Raw genomic sequence first — 18,714 nt, forward strand, 5'->3', positions numbered from 1 at the left:
TTGCACTGTTCTATGCACATTAAAAAAAAAACATCCCATAGTCCATTTCAGGACTGTGCAATAGAGGGTAACTGTGTTCTTAGATATAGTGGGACCATTGAAAATGAATGTAGCCACCCTCTTATAGGAAAACAGATCACAGCAGCAAAAAAGAAATTGGAGGAGGCTGAGCGTTAAAAATACATACTTGAATTTAATTTTTTTTAAACCAAAGTTAAGTGTCACTTTGTTTCAGCTTAAGTGCTGAAAAATGTATAGCGAAGGTACCTATAGAATGTTTTGCAGAGTGGTCTGCTGGGCAAGTAGAGATGCACCAAAATTACAGCCGCCGAAACATTTAGACAATTTCAGGCAAAAATTGTGCTATCGGCACTCGGACATGGTGCCGATAATGGTACCGAAAACGCACCACAATTTTGCTGCAAATTCACTGCGATTTTACCGTGATTTTGGGACGATTTTTACCATGCTTTTACCAAAAACTGCATCAAAAACATAACACTGGTGCGTTAATGATGCGTTCTTGCTGCTGAACTGGGAGGTGTGGTTTTGTTTGTGTGTTTTTTTTAACACCAGCAGGATTTAACACCACAATGGAATCGCAATGGACCAGTATAAAACATACATAGAATTTAAAGGGATACATTTTTCTTGAGCTTTTCTTGCGCTAAAGGTGGCAATAATTTAAAAGTAGAAAATAATACAATTCTATATAAAAAAATATTAATATTTTTTTTAAAACTGTCATTATCGGTTTTGGTTTTCGACCAAGTGCATCCTGCATTTTTGGTTTCGGCACTAAAATTTTCACTTAGTGCACCTCTATTGGCAGAATGGTTGCCATTTTTCTTAAAACCCCAGTAAGAGAAGGAAAACATCTCAGAAATGGTGTGAGTTGTGCAGCTGGTAAGAATGATTGACACAAAGCAAAGAAATGCTGAAAGGGGTGGACTAAATGCTTCCCCCCACACCCTTGGCTGCCACTCATAAACAGGAGCAGATAGCATCTAAGGCATTGCCTCAGCAGGGAAGCAAATGTGATGGGGGTTAGGAATTCGGAAGATTACATTGTGTAGCAATTAGAATTTTTTTCTCTGTGCTCTAAACAGTGCCTACAATAAAACCTAGAAGCAATACCCTAAACATCCCTGAGCCTAAATACAATTGTGGTGATAAATCTGCCAAAAGGTATGTTCTTGATTGAAGTGGTGAGCTTGGCTGCGCGTTCTTTTGACCATTTGGAGACTGAAATGGTTCACTGAATCGGATAACACAGTGCATACCATAGTGACTGATTAAATTGATTTGCCAATAATTACAGGCAGCACCATTGCAGAGGTTATTTAACTCTTTTTAGTCTTGGAGATGTAGATTTCAGTTTGTTGAAATTTCCATAGTAAGTGTTTTTTCTTTTATAGGTCTTAATTTGTGTTCTCTTATGAAAATTGTTTACTATATTTTCTATATTTTTATAATTCTTCAGGAAACAGTATAGGCAAGGAAAATGTGTCTATTTCTCCCTGTACATATATTCTCCCTCAACATCCTCTACAGAATTTAGAAATTAATATAATTGTATACAAAAGTTAATTCGACCACCAACTGGTCTGATCAATTTATTAACACTTTTACAAAAAAATCGGCTGTATACACTACAAAGAATGTTTCTGTAGCTATTGTAACAGACCATTTAACTGCAATTTTATAATTTGTTCAACATGAGTATTACGAGTGGGAGTTTGTGTGTATGTGTGAGTGTGTGTGTGTGTGTGTATATATATATATATATATATATATATATATATATATATATAATATTTAATTAAAATTTTTTTGTACATGATCAGTTCAGTAAAAAAAAAAAAAAGTGTTCCAAGATACGCACAACTCGTAAGTCTGAGCTAAAAATTTCATTGCAGAAAATCTCATTCCAGAGTGTTATTCCTACGATCAGAAATGTTTCTTTTAATCAGTACACTTGTCGTTCAAAAATGCAATACAAATACACTACAACACATTGCATCTTTTCCAAGTTTTTATTCTGTTGTATGAGAATTTTCCTGACTTTAGTAAACTCCTCAGGTTCCATCTGAGATTAGCATGCAAAAAAAAGGACGATCTTTCGTCTGATAATCTCATTGTGTGTACCAGGCATTAGGGTACTTAAATTTTGAACTCTGAGCAGCTTTCTGGGAGACAGTTAGCCAATTAAATTGGGAAGAGCGTGCTTCCTGTAGAATGCACTGCTGCTGTGGTGGCAACAAAGAGAATTCTTGTATTTTTTTGGCATTTATTGAAAGCTTGAAACTGGGAAGCTTATTTTAGGTAAAATTTCTTAGCAGAATGGCTTATGTAGGAAATATTTTATTAGCGTTTGTCAGTTTTTTTTGTTGTCTTTTTTTGTTGTTGTTTTTTCTTATTCTTTAAAGAATTTAAAGCAAATCTAGCGTGTGTATGTATGTATATGTGTGTGTGTGTGTATATATATATATATATATATATATATATATATATATATATTTTTTTTTTATTACAGCCATTTAAAATGTTCTTGTTTTATGTCTCAAGAAATGTTAATATCCCTTAAATGAGTTTTGCAACAAATTTACAGAATTCTATCTGTGTTTTTTTTCTGGAATTTTTCCAGAAATGATAAGGTAATTCTATAGCCTAATGGCATGATGATTTCAGAAAAAAATACACCAGGAAATTCTACAATGAGCACATTATTACACAGTGTAGAATACAGTATAAAGAAAGCTTTATAATTTTTACCAGAGTGGTAGGCTGCTAATACGAACACAATATATACAGTTAGTGTATGCCCGATGTAAAAGAAGAATATGCTTGGGGAAATTGTAAATAGTGTGTTGTATGGTTAGGTTGCCTAGAGAATTAAATGTAAATGCCGCCCCCTTATGGTGATTTTTGGGATAATGTAGATGGAAAACACAGCGTTTGCATTTAGCATGGATGAATTGTCATTTACTGCCATTATGGTATTACCAAGAAAAGCGTTGTTTTTTGCATCTTCTTAGAGGTATTTTACCTATTGCTGGGGCTTTGCATTTATTCTAAATCCTATTTTATTTTTAGCATTTCAGAGGGTTTTTCTCTTTAGTATATTGCAACCTATTTGCAAAACAAGTTTGAAATGTATTCTGTATGTGGAGTTCTTTTCTAAAGTCTCACCATACATTGGACAGAATTGTCAAGATGTTTCCCATGATTTCCTAAAGTAACACTGTACATATCCATTGGCAAATTGGATCAGTGCAGTGAACATTATTGACTGTGTGTGCCATTGTATGATTCTTGTTAAATGATACCTCCCCAACAAAGAACATTTGCCTTTACATACCATTTTATTTTTTTGGTAGATAGAGTAGGCTTCATTATCCATGATTACTATAATCACTTGTATGTGGAATCAGTGTAACAACTGTATATTTTCAGTTGGCTTGCATGCAAAACCAAGTTGTTGTTTTTTTGTTTCAAAAGAAATGAACAAGAAATGCAAGGTTTTTTTTTTCTTCCTAAATTGTCTATTTTTTTTATTTTAGATGCTACAACTGTGGTGGCCTTGATCATCATGCTAAAGAGTGCAATCTACCTCCACAGCCAAAAAAGTGCCATTACTGTCAAAGCATAATGCACATGGTAGCTAACTGCCCTCACAAGACGGTTCCACAGCATCCAGCAGCCTCTCAGGGAAGATATGAAGCAGAACTGCAGCCTTCCACTTCTGCTTTTCAGAGAGAAGGAGGAGGTGCTTTAGGCTATTCATCTCCATCATATTCTCAGGAGGGAAGATCGGAGCTCTCAGAACATTCAAGCAGGTCACCGCAAGAAGCTTCCTTAAGTAAGATGTCTACATCGCCTGAAGAACAAAGCAGGAAGGGGCCTTCTGTTCAAAAGAGGAAAAAAACTTAGCATTGTCTTGGTGTCTCCCTTAAAACTGACCTTCTCTTGGAAGTTCTACCTCATACAAGTACAGGGGAAATCATTTCATTTTTTTGCAACATATCTGGAATTTTAACTACTGTTTAGGAACTGTGAATTAAATCTACAAAAAGACAAATCACTTCAAGCAAACTGAACATGCAGGGTGTTATTCTCTTACCTCATTTGTGTGTGTGTCTGTGAGCAATTTTTTTTTTAATGTATACTCCTTATAATTTTTCATAAAATGAGTATATATATGTATGTGTGTGTGTATTCACAACAAACTGCATTCCTAGCATTCATCAGAGAATGAAGCAATACTCATTATTATTTCCAAACACTCCTGCTATTTATTTTCTTATCTCCCACCTTTAAATTAGTATTGTGCTTTCCCATGTGTTTTTACTATTTAGGCTCAGTGACCTCTCACCTATATATTGTATTAACATATCCCAGTTGTTGCTTTTCATTTTTTTTATTGTTTTTTAAATCATTGTGAATGCCGATTTTTCCTTCATTGCTTTAGGTATTCTCAAATAACACTGTGTTCAGGTGGGAGAATTTCTGAACATACAGCGAATAATCATGAACTTTAGGATAAATGCATTGTTTTATATACTGAGTGATACTGTATGGGGTAAAGAATGCAGTAGTAAAAAACATTAACAAAGCCCCCATCTTCATTACTAGGGTCTAGACTGCAGTAGCACACAGATTCAGGTTTGTTTTGTTATTTACACACTTTTACCATGTTGACTTTAAAACATGCCAGAATATGGCAGCTGATCTTTCTTTTAATTCTTTAGGTTTGAGTCATCTGCCTCGTTAACAAATGTAGTCTCATTCAACATGAACCTGGCAAATAAGAAATAAGCCTAATGCCTGTAAGAGCAGGTACTAGCAGGGGTCTCAAGAAAAAGACTTTTGGGTGTCTGGTGGGCCAGGAACCGATGCACATTCTCTATTGATTTGACCTCCAAGTTGTGCACTGGCCTACTGCATCCCACAATACAAACATTATACACCTGAAGACAATAGTAGAGTCTACATTGCACCATTAAATCACATTTTTCTTTTGGCTAACTTGTGGGATAAAGCAGCACTTAAATTATTTAGAAACCTCTGTGATGATGTTGAATTTTTATTTTTTATTTTTTAAGTATATTCAGAATAATTTCATATATGATTTTTGAAAAAAATCTAAGAGCACATCTGTAAAGGTCACTGTAACAGCCTATCACTGATCTGTGTGCTACTGTGAGTATGTGTTATAAATCGAACATTATTACTGTCATGCAATGTAAGATATCTGATAAACCACCTAACTTATGTTCTCTTGCACAAGAAAACTGGGGCCAAACAATTGTTTTCTTGGATTTCTACAAATTTGAGCTCTTTGAGTTGAAAGGGTTGATCCTCAACTGACAAAGCCAGGTGTCGATATGGAAAGAGACACAAACTGTCAACTTTTCAGACAATTGTGCTTAAACACATTTAAGAATGTGTCACAGAAAACACATTTTTACTCTTAAGCCCCGTACACACGACCAGTTTTCATGCAAGGAAAACTGCCAAGAGAGCTTTTGGCCGGGAAAACTGGACGTGTGTATGCTTCCTCACAGTTTTCCCATCAGAAAATAGAAAACCTGCTCTCTATTTTCCCGTCGGGATTCCCAGCATTTTTTTTTTTAGCCAGATCTACTACTATCCTATGGGAAACACTGTGAGGCAGTGCCAAAACAGCATACACAGGGCCAGGATTCCCGACCAAAGCTCCATGGCAGTTTTCCTGCCGGGTTCTCGATTTTCCCCTCGGTTATCTCGGCTGACTTTTTACCGCCGAGAAAACAGAGCGTGTGTACAGGACTTAATTCTTTACTTTATCAGATATCGTTGGCTTTTCCAAAACTGCAAGGGATTTTTAGATTTTGTGGAAAATAAGTCCAAAACATGGAATTTGAAATGTGGTATTTTTACTTTTATGTGTGGACTAATTGTATGGAATGTTTGGATCTTCACTTGTACTCCCCCATCCCCACATGATACACATCAGTTCTATGGTGAGGAATATCTTTTTTGGATGTGTATACTGCTGCTGATGATTTGATTGTGTCTGGCAAATGGTAGAACCAACCATCAAAGATTGGCTTATTTGCAATGTTGATCATCTCGAAGTCTCTTGGCTCATATGGAAGGTACCATGGCAAAATATTTTGCCCTGCTCTGAAATGGAAAACCATTTCAAAGTACTAAACTTCTTTAGGTGAGCTGAACTAGTTGAATTTGCAGTATTAACACAGAATTGCTGCTGCTCCTAATTATTTAATCCACCAGGCACATATCGAGTCATTACACTTGAATGCCATGACTGTGTTTTCTCAATGGTTATGCTGATTTTTATCAGCATGGTCTAATGCAAAGTTTAACTTTTGACGATATTGAATGTGATGAAATAATGGAGTACTTCCTTGCCTTAAGTAAGGAAAAAATGTTGTCTTATTTAAGTTATGTAGACGAATCAAAGGGGCGTTGCCTAACCTAAGGCAGGTGCTGTTAAATGCACTCAGAAATTTCCTGATGCTCTGACTCTGTGGGTTATGCAGCAACTGTATTAATTGAATAAAAAATCATGTGATGTCACTGAACATTTGAAACCAAAGTCTCCTCACCTTCTGCCAATAGGAGGATTGTGGAATTTGAAAAATGGGCATTCCCTGTTTACATAGTGTTTTGAACTGAGATTTACTGGACAGGAAGGGTTTGGGTTGCTACTGATCCCCATTCTGCCATCAGCATATGTACATCATCTCAGTCTGAACTACAGTGAGCACATACCAAGCCTAGGTTAAAACTAGGTTTTATTTTTGTATGAAAATGTAATCACTAATTTCAGAACATACTCAGGATTAAGAACTTAGCTCAGGGAATATACCATGTAATGTTTGTTTCCCATTACTGAATCGTCTACAGACCTGCTATATCAGAGCAAACCAAATAGATGTAGACATTTATATCTAATATATTAAGTGTTATGTACTGGTGTTAGTAACTACCTCTCACATTTCATATCAACCCACGATTCTGATAATCACGTATTTTTATATGTATTTTTATTTCATGTGTTAACTGTAAAAGGTTATTATTTACTGTATGTGAATATTTGTGATGTTACTATTTTTTGGTTGTTTTCACAATGCTTACATACATTTATATATTTTTTTGTTTTTTTTGTTTTTAATTCTGTTTACAGCAAAAGGCTACCTCATATAATCACTTAGCATATTCTATGCTGCTCCAGTCGTATTGGTAACTGTCTTATATAATGGTACATTTTATTTTTTTTAAAGACAATAATTTCATGATTCATTGTAATGAATGCAATTACAGTGAGCTACATAGATAACTGTAAGATAAGTCACCAGTGGTCAGACATTTTTCTAAAGGATTAATAAATTGTAAAAAAAAAATGGGCCTTTGGATTCCATGGCATTAATTTGTGATGGAAGGAATTTTATCAGAATAATAAGGTAGGATGCATTTACAATGCCTTTAATACCTACATTGTATTTACTGGAATTACTACTATACTGGAATTATTACTAGCATACACACATACAATAAAGGTGCTGTGCGATACATTAAATAAGCCCCAAACCTGTCAAACTTAATTCAACAACTGATCCTGGATACGCATCACCTAGTACAGTGAAAATCACTCTGTTGCCCTGTTTCTATTTTTTTTTTTTTTTTTTCATAATGAAGGCTATCATTAAGCTAAATATCTGTCTGTTGCAAGTTTCCATTGTCTAAGACTTGAGTCACACAGGCATTTTTTAGTAACCCAGTCTTGCTACTAAAATCTACTGTGATTAGTTGCACAACTAGTGACCAATCGATAACAGAACAAATGGCCCCCTATTATGTGACTTACAAGCTTGTATGTGGCAATTGCTAAGAGTAGCAATCAGTCACTATCAGAACAAATAAGTCTCCTATTATGTGAGTTTCGGGACTAGCATGTGGCAGTAGTTAATAGCACATGATCACACAAGGTTGCAGTTAATTGCTACTGAATACTATTTCTATAGCTTACACTTTAGGAGTACTTTTTTCCTATCTGTTATAATAAATCGCTAGTCTTGGATGATTGAGCTACCAAAAATTGCCAATGTAGCTTAAGCTGGGCATACACTGCTAGACTTTCAATCGAATGTCCATATAAAAATTGTTCTTCAGGGCATTTTTTCTTGCCATCATTGTGTCAACTGATTTAAAATATAAGTATGATTTAAACAAACAAACAAAAAAACCTTAAAGTGGATGTAAACCCTCACATATACCCAGTGAACAGCCTCAGATGATACACATGGAGAAAACAAATCTCCCTACATAAGTTTTACATATATCTTCTGTTTTCGGCTTTATATACTGTTTAGAGAGTGCATGTCCTGTTAGAATTTTCTCTTCCTGGTTCCCCTGTAGGTGTGGATACACTGTGAGAGACTGTGAGACTTGTTTAGCTTTGTGCTAATCTATTTATAGCACCCTCCCCCGACACACGTTTCAGGCTCCCATCTCGGAGAGCTTGTCAAACGTTATCAGGCTGATAACAGAAGAACGGAGCAGGAAAAAGCTGGGGGGACATAGGGCTTTGAAGACAGATAACAAAACACTGCAGATAGATGTGCCCAGCTCAAATTTAGTGAGTTTACATCCACTTTAATTCTCATCTAGGTGGATGGAGCATCAGTCAAATGCTACACCTGAGCCTCACAGCTTCCAAGACTGAGAACTAGGCGATCAAAGACTGCTGACCGCTCAGTTCAGTCTTCACTAAGTTTAATCCAGACATGCTATTTGAATTGAATCCGAGACATATTTAACGTGTATTATAATATGTACAATTTTTCACAAACAAAAACCACACTTGGGCCACGTACACACAGTTGGTCCAAACCGATGAAAACGGCCTGAAGTCCAATTTCATCTGTCCAAGCTGACCGTGTGTACGGCTCATCGGTCTGTTGTCCTTCGGACAAAAATTATAGAACTTGCTTTAAAATCGAACTGATGGACGGCTGACCATTGGTCAAAACTGATGGTTAGTACACAAAAGCATCGGTTCAAAACCCACGCATGCTCAGAATCAAGTCAACGCATGCTTGGAAGCATTGAACTTCGTTTTTTTCAGCACGTCGTGTGTTTAACGTCACCGTGTTCTGACCCGAACGGTTTTTGAATTGATGGTGTGTACGCACATCAGACCATCGATCTGCTTCAGCGGTGAACCGATGAAAACGGTCCGTCGGACCATTCTCATCAGATGGATCGACCATGTGTACGCGGCCTTACAGTTAGACTTCCATTAATTCAAGAAATGTTTTCCATCCTGTTTCTTTAAAGCTTCTCATCACTACAGTCAAAAATGACTGTTTATTTGACCCTGCTAACCATTAGAGAATTAAATTAAGATTCTGAAAATCAAAAAATTCTACTAGTGTATGTCCAGTAGGGATAAGCTCAAATGTGTTGGGATCCTATTGTGAACTTGTGTGAGTGAGCCCACCAATAATCTATCGCTGTACTGGGACAATGATCTGTGGCTAAAGTATTCCCCATCCCACAGCCATACGTACATGTGCCTTTTGTATACATGTGCCAGTGGGGTGGGAAATGCCCTGGCCACAGATGATTGGCCCAATACAGGTGACTTTCTGTGGTGTGCTCGCTCAAATAGGTTCGGACTGCAATCAAACACCAAGCTTATCCCTAATAGCCAGCTTTAGTCTTGACAAGATGCATATTAATTTTAAATCATTCACATTGTTGATGAACAGTGGCTTCTCTATGATTATCATACAGCTCATGGTTTAAACAATGGCAGCCTCCATCAGAAATCTTTTTAGCTTGATGATCGGTTGTCTTTACTGCAGTCAATGTTAGTAGCTTCCAATGGCAAATTTGTCAAGAGGCTATGTTAGGGGCCACACCACACTGTAGGAACTGAAATACAATATATAGTAATGGTGACTACAAGTTTTATGCTAGTGATTAATGCAGATTTTGCATCTAATAAACAGATTGGCCAGTGTGGTTGCATTTTTACTTTGACATTATGTCATTAATAGTCTCCAGTTGTATTGTCATTGTACACATGTACTCTTAAACTTTCAGCCACGGCATTCTTAATTTTGCTTGTGGTTGGCAGAGGGAATTTCAGTGTGTTAATTTTGGAGTATTCTGGTGCTCTTTCTATTTGTCAGTCTCTGCTGGGATGCTGTATTTGGACATTTATAACTACAAGGTGACATTTGGTAAAATTTTGGTTTCCATTTCCAGAATACTTTTGAGACTTTTACCCAAATTGTATAACTAATAACACCATTGTATTTTTTTATTTAGATAGTGTTCTATATTTTTATGCAGCAAATAGCATTCTTTTATTAAGATAAATAACGAATATCAGTAAGTCTTAAAGGTAATTTAAATTAATTTATCTCCTGTAAGAAATGTTTATCAAAGTTATATATGTCAAAGGAACCCTTTTATAAGATTGATCAGCATTGGGGAAATCTCTACAGCTGGGTTCTGTATGTAGATCTTTCAATAATGAGGCTTGTAAAAAGAGAAAAAATAATAGGATAAACTGACTTTTGGATATACCAAAAGCTGAACTTACGTATGTCATTTGCAGCTACTTTGTAGTAGCACAAAACCCGCTTGGCAACATTAAACCACATTAGCATGAGGTTTTTCCATGTAGTCATTTGTTTAAATACACAAATGCCATTAAACAGTGAGATATTCGTAATTCTTTTCATCAGCTTTTTTTTTTTTTTTTTTCATATTAGTGTATACTGCAAAAAAAATATGAAATCACTCTGTTGGCTTAATAGACCATTTTCTGAAGTTTGTGTGCTATTCCTGCAATTTGGTGTTTCCTGTCAGGGTAGAAATATGGGCATTGCTAATGCTGGTGCAAGTTCAGGGGCTGGCATACAGCCAGCAAAGTGTCAAAACGCACATTTACCTGGTTAGTGATTAAACAGGTATTGAAGGATAAGAATGACAGTCTTGGAGCTTACATCTTCAGATATGTCAGCAATAACCACTACCATTTTTTCTATTTTGACAGGTTTCTTTTAATACCAAACTGCACCACTCAAAGGAACCAGCAATTGGAGTCCTTTGTGGACCCAGTTGCAGAGGCAATTGGATTGCAGACTACATGGTCTCCTGAGGTTGCTCCCTGGGGCACTGCATAGAGAATTTTTGCCTAGGCATTTACACAAAACTTTGGGAGATGTACCTCAAGTGGTAGATGACATTGTCCAACGTAGTGTTTCTAAGCCCGCAGGAGTCTGGTCTCCAGATTCAACAGAGTTGATTTGTAACTTTTTTCCTTCTTTATATATAGCATATTAGGTTCTAAGTATTAGAAAGCTATATTCTCATAAGAATCCATCCCTTAATCTTTTTACACAGCCAGTAGGATGTGTCTGCTACTGAGGCCAGTAATAGAAATATAGTCCTGTGTACCCAGCATGCTCCTTTGAATAATTTCAGTCTTGTGTACCAGCTTTAATGTAATTGTAGTGACTATCTCCTGAATTTGCCCCTATTTTAGCAGAAAAGTTTTGGTGAGCAAAAACATTCTGAAGCCAACATTCAATGCTACTGGGCATTTTAAATAACAAGCCACAATAGAGACCAAAGTACACTGACTTATTTCTTCATTTTTATGTATCAAGTCTTTTATATAGTTTAACACTTCATAGCTTAGAATACTTTATTTTCCATGGTTATTAAAATAAGTTTACAACATTATAAACCCACATTGCTTGAATTGTATGTATTCTTTAACAAAAAATGGGGAAACAAATCTATTCAAGTTATGGGTCATTATACCTGTTTACTGTCTTCTCAGTGGACCTAAGCACTGAATGCCTTTCTGCATATCATGTATTTTTTATATTTTCGTTTCATGCCTAGTCTCTTTTTTATATCTGTCAATCATGGAAATTGTGAGGTTTTAAAGGAATTACTTGATTGAAAAAAAAAATAAAAACGTATAACTTTGGCATTTTAAGGCTTGTTTTTTTCTTTTCTTCTTCTTTTACTTATTTATTTATTTATTCGTTTTTTATTACAAGACACTGATACATTTTTTGCAAAACCTCCATAATACTTATCAGTAAACTTGAAGCATTATAGTAGTGAACTGTTTGCTGTGTAATTTTCTTCCAAAGGTTTTGTATGGTTACAGTTTGCATAGTAAAGGTAAGTTGTTACTAGAGATTAGCAAATTTCTAAATACCGGGTCCACCAAATATCCACTCAAACCAACTATTTAGCCCGGTTTGCAATAACTGACGGATTCTCCTACTTTGGCCTTTTATAGAATTTTCATGGGAAGAACTTTTAATGCAAGTATCTTTTGGACTAGAATACAATTTCAAGAAAGGTTTTAAACTTAAAGTGATTTTAAGGGTTCTTTTTTTTTTAAATCACAAACATGTCATACTTACCTCCACTGTGCAGCTTTATTTGCACAGATTTGCCCTGAACCTCATCTTCTGGGGTCCCCGGTGGCTCTCGCCTCCCGGCATTAGATAACCTCCCTAGGAGATGTGCTCTCCCAGGGGGTTACCTTGCAGGCACACTCCCAAGTCCAGCATTTGCGTCTATAGACACGAATGCCATACTCGGCCCCGACGCTCACGTCATTGGATTTGATTGACAGCAGCGGGAGCCAATGGCTGCGCTGCTATCAATCTATCCAATCAAGAGCCGAGACCCCATAGAGAGAGGACAAGCGCGTCTCCACCAACAGAAATACAGGGCTCAGGTAAGTAAAATGGGGTGGCCGGTCACAGCCAGGTGCATCCTATGCATTAAGGTAGAAAAACATGAGGGTTTACAACCCCCTTTAACCACTTGCCAACCGCTGGTCGTCATATGACGTCTTGGGGTTTCAGTGGTGATATCTGAATGATGCCTGCAGCTACAGGCATCATTCAATATCAATCTTCTCCGCCGCCGATTCCCTTCACCATAAGAATAATCACAGCGGCTGTTCAGCTGCTTGATCGTTCTTACAGGAAGCGGGAAGGAATGTCCCCCCCGCTGCCCTCCGGTGCTTCTCCCGACTCGCCTGTACGAGGAAGGAATCCACGGCTGGCAGAAGTAAGCTATAGAGATTTCCGAGGGACAGATGGTCCCCGTCAATCTCTATGACTCTGGGAGGCCCAGGTGCGACGTTGCAGGAAAGGCTGGGATCGTGATTTTTTTAAATCTCAGCCTTTCCTGCCTAGTGGAGAGATGTGGGGTCTTATATACCCCACATCTCCCCATTATGAGGACCTGTCACGCACCAGTCCTATTACAGGGGATGTTTACATTCCTTGTAATAGGAACAAAAGTGATCAATTATTTTTTAAGGTAAAGTGTTATAAATTGTTTTTTAAATAAAATAAATAATAAAAAAAAATTAAAAAATTTAAAGCGCCCCCGGCCCTGTAAACTCGCACGCAGAATCAAACGCATACGTAGGTCGCGCCCGCATATGTAAACAACATTCAAACCACACATGTGAGGTATCAACATGAATGTTGGAGCAAGAGCTCGTGTAGCCTGTGCTATTCAATATTTACCTTCGCCCTCTCCTCAAAATTATCAGTAACCAGGATCTACTGACGACACTCAACTCTACTTCCGTATAAACAACAAAAATTACCAATACCACGGACTAGAAAAATGCCTCACTTTGATAGACAACTAAATGACGGAGAGGCACCTTAAACTCAATGGATCAAAAACAGAACACCTTCTGCTCCATGCAAACCAAAACAGACTTGCAAGGATGCCCTTGCCCATCTTGGGACAAACCATTACCCCTAGCACCAAAGTCAAAGGCCTCTGAGTCATTTTTGACTCCGACATGACAATGGATGCATAAATTGGGTCAGTAGTCAGCGGATCTCACCATCTTCTGCGTCTGCTACGAAGACTCATGCCCCTTATCCCGAAAGAAGACACCGCAGTAGTGGTGGGAACAATAATCAACTCCAGGCTCGACTATGCATACTCCCTTTACCTCGTACTCCCAAAATACCAGATTGCCCATCTACAAGTCGTTCAGAACATGGCGGCACGACTGGTAACAGCAAAAAAAAACCTGGGAATCAATTACCCCCTCCCTGAGGTTACTCCACTGGCTGGCCGTAAAGGATCCAGTCACATTCAAGGCCCTCAGCCTGACACACAAATGTGTACATGGAATCGCCCCCAATATTTATGTGAGAAAATAAAATATCACAACCCCAATCACGTTCTTGGATCAACTAACCAAAATCTACTACAAATCCCCAAGGCCTGCTACAAGACTAAAGGAGAACAAAGATTTGCAGTCCAAGGACTGCGACTGTGGAACGCTTTACCAACTAATATCCAAACAGAAAAGAATCACCAGGCCTTCAGGAAAAAACTCAAGACTTACCTATTCTGAAGGCTAAATAGAAGGAATGGATGCCAAGCGCCTTGAGGCAATTCAGTTCACATTTGTAGCGCTATACAAGTTATTCACTCACTCAAGAACAATAATTCTAGCACTAGACCTCCTCTGTAACTCTAAACATGTAACCTGTAAAAAAAATGTAAGCGTCACCTATGGAGATTTTTAAGGAATGAAGTTTGTCGCCATACCACAAGTATGCACAGTTTTTAAGCGTGACAAGTGAGGTATCTATTTACTCGGCGTATCATCATCTAATTGGGCTAACTTTACTGTTTTTTTTTTTATCATTGATGAAAGTGTTTTTTTTCCCCAAAAAACGTGTTTGAAAAGTTTCTGCGCAAATACAGTGTGGCACAAGGTCTCTGTTAAAAAAATAAATACAATGTTTGGGGGTTCAAAGTAATTTTCTAGCAAAAAAATTATGGTTAAAGTGGTTAAACATTGTATTACAAATAGGCAAACTCCCAGAGATGTCTAAAAATGTGTTCACTAGTGTAACAAAATTTATAATGAACACAATGATAATCTTACAAATATAATGAAATAATGTTCTGTGGATTCCGAGATGGTTGCTGTTGATGACAACTTTTTTTTTTAAATTTGTTAATATAGATAATAGAAAAACTCCTCATCATACTAATCCAGGCATAGTAAGACTAAAAAAAATCCAGGTATACAAAATAAACAATATGCACATACAATGGAGGCTAACCATTTAACAGTAAATTATTTGCTAACAAAAAATATATATACTCATATTCATTTTAAATGTAGTGGCCACAATTTCTGAAATTAAACAATTATGCAGCACACCACACGGTTTAGGTTTACAGCTGTAGGATACAGTAACCTCCTGCTTTTGTCACAGGAACCTTTCAAGATTGGAATGGACCACAAGCTCATTATAAGGTGCCATACTACTCTGCAAATAGCAAAAATGATGTGAAGTAAAGTCAGGTGGATCCTAATTTATCAGAACCTCTCATAAGCGCAGCTTACTTCATACCGCACCCCCTCCCCACATCTCATAGTACCTATTTTTTTAACAAGGGATTAAGGTCGTTGCCTGATATCTACAGACCTGTACTCAATTTTTTTTTTTTTTTTGAGGGATTAGTAAAGGATCGCATACAGAAATATTTTTTGGAAAATATAAATGGGCAGAATAGATAACAGAGTCCCCAGCACTCCAAAGATGCTTAAAATATTTATTATGTCACATAAAATCAACAGGGGATCCTTAAGGGCACAGTCATGAGGTTGGCACTATAATTTGCATATACTGTACCTGTTTGTCTTGGCACAGTGATTTTCTGCAACAGTTAGGTTTATTTGGTCAGGATATGCTTTTGTTTTCGCTATATACTGTTTATTGTTTGCACTTGTTTATTAATTGTCAGTTACCCCGAGGAAGGGGACCTTGCAAAACCCAGAGGCCTTTTGACTGTATGTGACCTCATGTGTTCATAATACGTTTTTAAAGCGCATCTTTGGAGTACTGGGGACTCTCTATTATTTAACACTTGTTCTGCACAGTGACATCTGTTGCGGGCACTACAAGCATCCCCTTGGATTTTATCTGGTTGAGTGCTGTCAGGAATGTGCAGCTTTACACAAGATTTATTTTACATGGATATAGGAAACACAACTCTACTTACTACAACATTCACTCTAGAACATTCTTCATAGGCCTCTTTCACAAGGGTGTGCAATTGTACAGTATGTATTTATATGGGTTTTTATGTCATTTCTAAATGTATATGAATGCATGTAATGATTTTAAATAGTATAATTCACACTGAGGGTTTACTTGTGGTTTAGGTCAAATGTATTGATAAAAAAATAGAAATCTTTGTGTCTGAGGGCAAATTAGATAGTCTGAATGCACCTAAACACATTTAAGCAATTACAATTTAAAGTACAATTAAACACAGGAGAACTTGATCTAGAAAGTTTAAAGTTTGTTTGGGCATTTACACAAATAGGGTGTAAAAAGGTGTAGAATTTTCAGAAGTCAGTGAGTGTAGTGTTTTCCCAGGTCACCATCAAATTTGGTACTTCACTGCAATGGCCCTGCTTCCTTCCTTCTTTCACAGCAGTAGTCATTCCAAGGACAGTTCTTAGCACTGTTATGTTAGGCCCCTTTCACACTGGCGCAAGATCGGACATGTGTCCGCTGACATCCGCCTCTCCATAGGGGAGACTGCAGGGTCCGATCAGGTCTGCTTGAAAAACTGAAAGGCGGACCCGATCAGACAGCCCGTGTGAAAGGGCCCATAGACTGGATTACATGAATGATGTAATGCCAGATCTGTGAATTCACCTGGGCCCTAAAGGATCAGAGATCAGAGGCTTTGAGTATAAGGCCATTTACTTGATTACATTGGGGGAGATTTTTTTTTACGTCGTTTGCGTTTGGCTTTTTCCGGCGGATATTTACCCCTGCTATATGCGACGTATCCAATGTTAAGTATGGCCGTCGTTCCCGAGCCGAGTTTTGAATTTTTACGTCGTTTGCGTAAGTCGGTCGCGAATATGGATGGACATAATTTACGTTCACGCCGAAACCAATGACATCCTAGCGACGTCATTGGGAGCAATGGACGCCGGGAAAATTCGCAGACGGCGCATGCGCATTTAAATCTACGGCGGCAGGTTGGCTCTCCTGCGCGAGAGCCCGTCATACTACGTTGGCTCTCTCGCAGGCTACTAGGGGCGCGGGCGTGCCGCCGGAGGCGCGCGCGCTCGCCCCCGACTCCCGTGCCCGGCGGGCGCGATCGCCGCCGGGCACACGCGATTACTCGTTACAGAGCGGGGATCGGGAGCTGTGTGTGTAAACACACAGCTCCCGGTCCTGTCAGGGGGGGAAATGCTGATCTTCTGTTCATACAATGTATGAACAGAGGATCAGTGTTTCCCCTAGTGAGGCCACCCCCCCACAGTAAGAACACACCCAGGGACATACTTAACCCCTTCCCCGCCCCCTAGTGTTAACCCCTTCACTGCCAGTGGCATTTTTATAGTAATTAAATGCATTTTTATAGCACTGATCGCTATAAAAATGCCAATGGTCCCAAAAATGTGTCAAAAGTGTCCGAAGTGTCCGCCATAATGTCGCAGTACCGAAAAAAATCGCTGATCGCCGCCATTACTAGTAAAAAAAAATATTAATAAAAATGCCATAAAAATACCCCCTATTTTGTAAACGCTATAACTTTTGCGCAAACCAATCAATAAACACTTATTGCGATTTTTTTTTATGAAAAATATGTAGAAGAATACGTATCGGCCTAAACTGAGGAAAAAAAATATTTTTGGGGGATATTTATTACAGCAAAAAGTAAAAAAATATTCATTTTTTTAAAAATTGTCGCTCTTTTTTTGTTTATAGCGCAAAAACTAAAAACCGCAAAGGTGATCAAATACCACCAAAAGAAAGCTCTATTTGTGAGAAAAAAAGGACGCCAATTTTGTTTGGGAGCCACGTCGCACGACCGTGCAATTGTCAGTTAAAACGACGCAGTGCCGAATCGCAAAAAGTACTCTGGTCTTTGACCAGCAATATGGTCCGGGGGTTACGTTTTTAAAACAAAGCCCTCCAGCAGTGTGTGTCACCGCTAACAGAGCTTCCATTTTCACCTGGTCTTCCTTCCGGGTTAATGGGTTATGGTCCTTTAAATGGCCGAGCTTTGATGATGTTACTGGCAGCTGCACAAGTAGATAACTTCTAAAAAGTTCACGTCTATGGCTTACCTGTGGGTAAAACATAAATAAACAGCCTTTACTACAACTTTGATTTCAATATTTAGTAGTTTCACCAAATTTTACCCCATTCCTCTTTGCAAAACTGCTCAAGCTCAGGCTCCATGAGGATCGTGATTTAGCAACCTTTTTCACCTGAAAATTCTCTATTAGGTTGAGATCCAGATACTGATCCTTTCCATATACAGTACATTAACATTGTTCTTAAAGTGGTTCTAAAGGCTTAAGGTTACCGATGTACACATTAGCCTTAGCTGTCCTGGGACTTTCCCTCCTCATTGGCTGAGACATCAGTGGGAGCCAATCACAACCAATGAGCCAATGAGGAGAGAGAGGGAGGGGCGAGCCATGGCTCTATGTATCTTATGAACGCATAGAGCAGTGCTCCCAGGTCAAGCAGCTTTGTCACACATGGGTAGCAATCAGAAGATAACCCAGAATGCAGATGGAAAGGGTGGTGTACCCCAAGCTCATCATCTGATTAAAAGAAT

The 18,714-nt window shown here is 38.0% G+C and overlaps 1 protein-coding gene across 1 annotated transcript in view; it reads left to right on the top strand.

Annotated features, from left to right (window-relative positions):
* LIN28B (lin-28 homolog B) overlaps positions 1–5,101 on the top strand; it is a 63,354-nt gene extending 58,253 nt beyond the window's left edge. Inside the window, exon 4 of the mRNA XM_040350166.1 lies at positions 3,564–5,101. Within this exon, the coding sequence (XP_040206100.1) occupies positions 3,564–3,933 (370 nt within the window). The 3' untranslated portion in view covers positions 3,934–5,101. The remainder of the gene's footprint in view (positions 1–3,563) is intronic.
* Positions 5,102–18,714: the final 13,613 nt, after the last annotated feature.

This window comes from Rana temporaria, chromosome 4 (assembly GCF_905171775.1).
Source record: "Rana temporaria chromosome 4, aRanTem1.1, whole genome shotgun sequence".
In the NCBI taxonomy this organism is placed as follows: Eukaryota; Metazoa; Chordata; class Amphibia; order Anura; family Ranidae; genus Rana; species Rana temporaria.